The sequence below is a fragment of the Belonocnema kinseyi genome, chromosome 8 (assembly GCF_010883055.1).
Source record: "Belonocnema kinseyi isolate 2016_QV_RU_SX_M_011 chromosome 8, B_treatae_v1, whole genome shotgun sequence".
Classification (NCBI taxonomy): domain Eukaryota; kingdom Metazoa; phylum Arthropoda; class Insecta; order Hymenoptera; family Cynipidae; genus Belonocnema; species Belonocnema kinseyi.
The window spans coordinates 82,389,918-82,397,861 of record NC_046664.1 but is presented as its reverse complement, the minus strand read 5'-3'; the positions used below and the strand labels follow the sequence as shown (position 1 = coordinate 82,397,861).

At 34.3% G+C, this 7,944-nt stretch overlaps 1 protein-coding gene across 1 annotated transcript in view; it reads left to right on the top strand.

Annotated features, from left to right (window-relative positions):
• LOC117178576 overlaps positions 1–376 on the top strand; it is a 7,591-nt gene extending 7,215 nt beyond the window's left edge. The window contains exons 3-4 of the mRNA XM_033370004.1: positions 121–177; positions 297–376. Coding sequence (XP_033225895.1) covers positions 121–177; positions 297–376 — 137 coding nt within the window. The remainder of the gene's footprint in view (positions 1–120; positions 178–296) is intronic.
• The last annotated feature ends 7,568 nt before the right edge of the window (positions 377–7,944 follow it).

Genomic DNA, 7,944 nt, shown 5'->3' with positions numbered 1-7,944 from the left:
ATGCGTGTTTGAGGGTGTGTGTATGCCTGTAATCTATAATAAAGCATTGGAATATTCCTTTCTTACAATGCTAACAATATTCTTCATCAAAGCATTAGTCAGTTTTTCCTCTACTTGCAGCAATGAAGGTCTTTTATACTCTGGTCTGCATCGTGGCAATCATCTTTAATTCGATTGGTGAATATAGAAGTATAATAATATATGTATAATTTAAAAAAATATTTTAAAGGTTTTATTTCTGTTCTTTGCTTTCACACTACACATTGATTGCTTACTTTTTTAAAACCCCATTCTAGATTTAAGCATACACAAGAACACCTATATAGGATCAACCGGTTTAATCCTTCCGAGAACTGCGGCTCATGAAGAATACTGAGAATGTGCGAAGAAGAGTATCTTATTGTTATAGAGAAGAGACTAATGAGCTTTTCTATTGTAGCAACACTGCTTCTAAACTATTTGTAACAGCATCTACACTTAAACTCACATATTTATTGCTACAATAGGTTGGCTTTACACCGACGAGCGGAAGGTTACACTGTTAAAAAACGGCGTTAAAGTGGAGTGAAAAGTAACATTCTCACGGGGTCTATAAGAGTCCCTGCGTTTGGTGTTAAAAAACGTCATGGTGAAAGGGCACGGTGAACATAAACTTATTGCATTATAATGCAAATATAATTACAGTATTAAAATTACATACCCAAATTGTTCTGTTTAGTAATGATTGTTCCACTTTCACGTGTTAGATTGAATGTGAATGGTAACACGAAAGAGGTTGGACAAAACGCAAAAAAGCGTTTGCAATCATGACTGTTGATTCCTAGCTCACGTACGCGTAGGCTTAACGCCGATTCGTTGGAAATATTCAAATATCTCATACCCTTTTTTCTTTTTTTCTTTCACAACCGAAAGTATTGCCAACTCATAAAATTCAAATACACCAGTCGGTCCATACTGCCGGTAACTTAGTTAATTAAAAATAATGATGAACGAAAGCCTCAGATTTGGACGTTTTTTTTAAGACTGAATAATTTAATAAATTTAAAAATGTTTATTGTGCCAAAAAACTGGTCGGGTGTGCGTGTGCGTGAATCATGGGCGCAAATCGTTAGCAAAATAGCGCACGTAGTGGGAGACCGACAATTAGTGTGCATGCTGTACGTGTGATGACGTTTTAAGTGGACTGCACACTTATCGGACGGCAAGTTATCGTACTTCTATTGAACGTGCCGAATAAACACGGTGGTTCAATATTCGTTCGAATATCAGTCCTCGTGATTGAAAGTTCACGATAAATTTTCATGCGCACGTGCGACCGCAAATGCGGTCAATATCTTATCGTTTGTGTGGACTGCACGCTACGGACGTTTTTGGATAGAAAATTGGTCAGCTCGTTGAAATATTACTTCTTACACAGCTGTTAAAAGCCCACGTTTGTTTAATCTTCGATCAAATATTGCTCCACGCAAGCGATTTGAACGGGGGGGGGGGGGGGGGGGGGGGGGGGGGGGGGGTATTGCAATGACAACACATGTCGGGTTTTTGTGAAATAAAGTTAAATTCAAGGTCAAATAGATAATACGATAATATTTATTCACCGTGATACATTCAGACTTTTCAATTATATTTCTATTTTCAAAATAATTAGGCCGAAACTTACGTTTGCCAATCGCTGATTAAACCAGGAAAAAACGTGCCTATGGACCTAGAAAATAACGGCCATGTTGCGCGCGTCGACACACGCTAAATTTGATTTCTTGAATTATGATTAGACTTTTCAATTACTTTCATTGTATCATTCTTTTAAAGAAAATAACGTCACGTAAAATCACTTGACGAAAAACTGTGATTTCTATTTCATTTAAAAAAACTAAATGCGACAGTAAGGAGAAAATAATTGTACAACCTCATTACCCAGTGCTGAAATAACAAACGGAAAAACTGAATATCATTCGTGTGAAAAACATTTGTGGTACCAGAAAAAATAAATGTGAGATGCTTATTTACTATTATGTTAAAAAGTAGTAATTACGAATTGATAGGACTACACAGCATTTCAATTCTATTTCGTTTAGTTTGAAATTATAACGAAATAAAACGACCAATACGCGAACAACATTCAACCATTTTTTCGACGCACGAGTGCGAGCGTAAACCGATTTTTTCTGTGACAACAACAGCGATCAATATTCGCACGAAAGAATGGAGAGAAAATTGACCGTAATTCGATCGTTTTTCGAGCATTCCGAAACGGAACCCTCTCGTCACGATCGAATGTTGGTCAAATTTCTATCCATTCTCATGACTCCACAGCGTGGAGTAAAAATTGATTGAAAGAACTCCACGTTTGGGTATATGGGTTTTATAATGATATTTAGAGTGGCGACAAGACCGTTCATTTTTCAGGTTATGTTTGGTTTGCTTAAAGAGGCCATCCATATACCACGTGAAAAACATACTCAAATCAGACAAAGTATACTCTGACAAGGTTTCGAGCAGCTAAGGTACGTGAATTTCATACGTTGGCAATCCTTCCAGTTTTGCTTCACCCAACAGTTCTACCCGCATGCAGCTAATCTGCCGCTCATCGATGTAGATTCGACCATATCATCTTAATTATGGATACTCAACTAAAATTACTTTTAACTCACAAAACGCTTTCTCTGGGTTGGTAGATATATTTTATTAGGCTATCAGTACATTAAATTTGTAAGTAGCGTTTCGTTGTCGCGTAGCGCTGCTAACAGCTGTTGCATGCTTATATGCAGTTTGAAGTTAAGAACAGCCATTGCTGGACATAATTTTGATTCAGTTTTAGTAAGAAATAAAAAATATTTGAGTAAAAATAGTCCTGATTCTGATTAGGAAACAACTAAAGCCTAAACAAAGTACAGAATTGGAGCTTAAATAGACATACATAGTCTTTATATTCACAAAAAATGTCAAATCTTAATAGCGCCTTAAAAGGTATTGACCAAAACTTACAAGTGAAGTTCTTCTAATGAGAATCTGACCACTGCCCTAATTTAAATATGGACAAACGGGTCGATTTATACATGGAGGGTTCATGAAATATTAGGGTTATTAGGTTAATAGGGTTTATGAATAAAAATAGTCCTGTCTTTTTTTTTGCAGTGGTAAGTTTGCAATTCGAATGTTTGCCCAACGGTGAACCCATTCCGGTTGTTCCTCGAGCCAGACCTTTTTCTACTTCAGAAAGAAATAATTTTTCTGAGAAGTCTCTTCTTTCTGCCGAATCTCCTTTTCGTGTCAGGTGCGGATCTTCATCTTCAAAATCTAATCCTCCTGTCAGCTCCATCGGTCTACCATTATTGCTTTCTTCTCCTGACGGTCATGGCTATGGTTTTGAACAAATTAAATTTATTCGGCTTATTTGTTTAAGAAATCAACGCCGGATATTCGAACTTCGAAGATACACTTTTCCTGCTGATAAATCAATTAAAATCAGAAACGCAAACGATAGGTTTGGGCCTGTATCAATCCTAGAACAAATTGTATTATCAACATCCGATGGTGATGTCTTTGCAATATTGCATGGTCATAATGTTCTTTATGGAATATATAGAAATTGCAATGAACAAAAAAGACGGGTTAAAATAAACATGCGAACCGGCAGAGTTACCCAATTGACCAAAGAAGAAATTAATGAAACTCCAGTAGGCATCCGCCGCAAAATCAGGAGCAGTTATATAGTTGAGCGTTTGAACCCTTGAGTACATAATCCTTCTCACCGTTAGTTAGAACAGAATGTCAAAATAAGATTTTAATAAGAATATAATAAAAATAAGAATAATAATAAGATCTTAATGTGATTCAAGTAAATGATATAAAAAACAAGAACAATCAATGTTTAGATCTAATACTAACAAACTTACCATTACTTCTCGAAAACACTAACTGCCCAATGGTGAAAGAGGATATCTACGACCCAGCATTATCAGGAGTTGTATATATAGTTGCGGGATCAATCCCACAAGTCAAATTCGGTAAACCTCTAACAACAAGGTATAATTTCAAAAAAGACGCGGACTTCTCACAATTATTTGTGCGACTGAGTAACATCAATTGGGAGCCATTATTTAATTATATAGATCCCGGTGAAGTGTGCGATTATTTGTATCATAAAATCTATTAAGCATTTCACGATCACATTTCTAAATTTATAGCATTTACAAATGTTTCAAAATTTCTCAGCTGATACTCAAAAGGATTAATTCAATGTATAAAAATTGAAGAAAAAATGAAATTAAAATCCTATAAAACTAAAGATGAAGCAGTGAAGTACTGTTTCTTGCAACTAAGATTAAAAGTTAAAGAATTTATTTCTAGAGATAAAAGAGAAAACTCAATTAAAATTGAACAAAAACTAATAGATGATCCATCTCAACTATGGAATGTTATGAACAGACTTAAAGGGGAGACAAGAATCCCAGGTATCCTTCATTATAAAAACAGAGACATTACTGATCTTGATAAGTGTGTGAATGCTTTTGCCAATTTTTTCAGTAGCGTATACTACAATACGGAAGATAAGCAATTTACGAAAGATCATAATATAATCAATAAGCCTATTCTTAGTAACGTACCGATAGATGCACAAATTGATGAAGTGCAAGTTCTTTAAATACTCAAAAACTTTCCTAATGAACTATCCTTTGGTACGGATCAGATACCTTGCTTTTTGATCAGTAAATTTGCATCTACGCTTTCCAAACCACTACCTTTTATATACAATTTATGTTTAAAAACTGCTAAATTCCCAAAAGTTTGGAAATTAGCAAGAGTTTTCCCGATCTACAAAAATGGTTTGATGTCTCATGTAACCAACTACAGGCCAATATCGGTGTCATGCAACTTTTCTAAGGCCTGAACGATCTACTATAACAAATCTAGCTTCTTTTACTCAGTACGTTTCCCAGGTACTAGCGGAACACGATCAGGTTGATGCTATATACATAGATGTTTCGAAAAGCCTTCAATAAGCTCAGTCATGACGTGCTAATTAAAAACTTGGTGTGCTGGACATTTCACATAACCTTATTGCTACAATTGAATCTTTATTAAAAAACAGAAAACATGTTGTTCAATACGTAGGTTACACGTCTAAGCCGTTCACACCTACCTCAGGGGTATCGCAGAGTTTAAGTTTGGGACCAGTCCTGTATGTTACTTACGTTATAGACATGTCAACAGATGAAATAACACCAATTTAAATCTTCGCAGATGACACAAAAATCTTTCAACAAATTTTAACCATTAGTACTAGGTTAACTAAAGTAGCCACTATTAATGACTTAGGTATTGTGCTCAGCTCTGATCTAAAATATGATCCACATATTACTGCAACGGTAAATTCGACATCGAAAATTCTAGGTTTTATAACCAGATCTTGTAAATTTCTTAATAACAACAATACCATGGTCCCATTGTTTATCTCTCTAGTCAGATCAAAGCTGGAATATGGCTTTATCATATGGGAACCAAATCGAAATTATCACCTAAATGCACTTGAAAAAATCCAAAAAAGATTTCTTAAATGATTGTTCTTCAAAAAGGAAAGATGCTACCCACAAATAGGCAGTGATCATCTAGAATTATGTAAACAATGTAATCTCTTCACGCTAGAAGAACGTTACAATTACATGTTACTAATGACTGTGTTTAAAATTATTAGAAACTTGGTAGATTTGTCAATATCTTTTTAAAAAGATTCAACACTTATTTCGAACACCGGCATTTAATTCTAGACAAGAAGAATTATTCTACATTCCAAAAACTAATAATATCCTCATTAGAAATTCACCTATTTTCCGAATGTGCACTATCATGAATGACTTTGTTCTTTACACTGCGAGAAATTCTAATATTGATATATTTACAATCTCTTGCCCAGTCTTCAAAACAGAAGCAAAAAAGTTTATACTCTCTCGCAGAGTATGAAAATGAAAAGAGCAATTATATTCTGCTTATTATAATTAAACTTAAGGTGCATGTTAATACATTGTATAAATAATATTAAGCTTTATATCCTGTAATTGGCCTCTGCGGTTGGATATTATTTTCAATAAATAAATGAAAATATTTAAAAAATGTAATATTTAATAAAAACACACATATGTAATATTGCTTATGCTCCAAAGTCGCATTTAAATCTTAAGTGTAACTGGTAATTACATCAAAAATGAATGCGCTGTGGTAGGCAAGGCTTTAATTTTTTATCAGTGTTTCAGCTAGTTTGTTTCGGATACCGAGAACCCTTTCGACGCCTATTTTAAAATGATTACTAAAAAAAGAAATTTCTAAAAAAAAAGAGTGAAAAAAGGCATTCTCAACAAAATGGTTATTGAAATTTGCACAAATAACTTATATAAACAGAATTGATAAAAATGAATGCATATGCACTAAATTAACATAAATGCTTAATTTTCTAAATACATGAATTGTTATAACAAAATTTTATTTATACCAGCTGGTAACTGCGTCACGTTGCGCAACATTGTGATATGACCCTGACTGTTTATGTACGGACACGCTTAATTTAAGTTGAAGGTCAGAAACAAAACCGTATTTGAATGGAAATTCGACTGTAATTAAACAAATATCAGATTAGTGCTTTGAAGCATCAAACGGAGCTTTCGACCTTGTTCAAATACATATACTGCACTGACAAAAATTTCGGCAAGCAGCTCTCTTCTAAGTGGCAACGCAGCGCCACCACGACGGATGGTGCAGCGGTCAGACAACATTTAAATAAGCGATAGTAGCAAACGTGCGAGCAGATCCTTTAAAAAAAAGACGATATTGAAGCTAACGTTTAGCCTTCTAGTGGTGAGAGTCGAGAATCTAACGTCTTCTTGCAGTTGTGATTAGACTTAATACGAACAGGAAAATAGTCACAGTCGTTCAGTTAATGTATTATATCTAGTTCGACCTGCTCTATTGAATTATTCTGTTCCACAATATTCTTAACCATATATTCGAGGTACGTGCATCTCATCATATACTTTAGTTATTGCGGTCATTCATCGCAAAGCCATAGTCTTAATTGGTCGGAATTCTCGTTGTTACCTAAACTATAAAAATCTTGACGCATGCCGTGATACATTGTATCTTCATCCTTTTTATCAAACGGAATATTTTACAGATGAATCGTGAAATCCGAAATTGAAGAAAAACACTTCTACGTAATTATGTATTTATTATTGCTTCAATCCTTCTCCTTTATTTTAGTTCTAATGAACGCTGCATTTAAAACAGCTAAACCACTTAGTTTAAGGTCATATATGGGCTTTTTTAAGCGTGCATTTCAGATTGCGAATTACGTTCAGCCTGCAAGAAAGCTTTCGTCAAGCCTACGTTCTGCCTTACGGCTAGTTTTAATCAGTAATAAAGTTAAATTCAATCCCGCATTCCGGCTTGATACTAATTTTAAGCTCATACAGCGTCTTAACTTCAGTTCCTCAATAATTTTCTTTTAAAACCTCAACCCTATTCTATTTTTTTAGCTCAGGCTGTCTTCTGTTTGTTACACCTTAAAACAAGCTCAGGTTTGTTATTGTATTTATACTTTTTTTCTGTGTGGAGATAGGATGGTAATTCGACAGTTTCGCTTTATTTCTAGTTTTTTGAACTGGTAAGACTTTTGTCGATTTCCACCTTTATGGAAACATCTCTTTTGTTAAAGGTAGTTTGATGTTTTTTTCGTCTGAGATAATGATAAATTGTAGTAGTGTTGTTGAAAGGAATTGAAACAATAGTTCCATATTGGTTCACTTATCATAATTATAAAATTAGTAATGAACCCCTCCTCTCAATTGAACCATCTCGATTAAAAATCTGTAAACAAAGTTCCTCTGATTTTTTTGTATTATATTAAATTATAGTTAAAATAATCGAGAAAAAAGAAACTATGAAATAAATTGA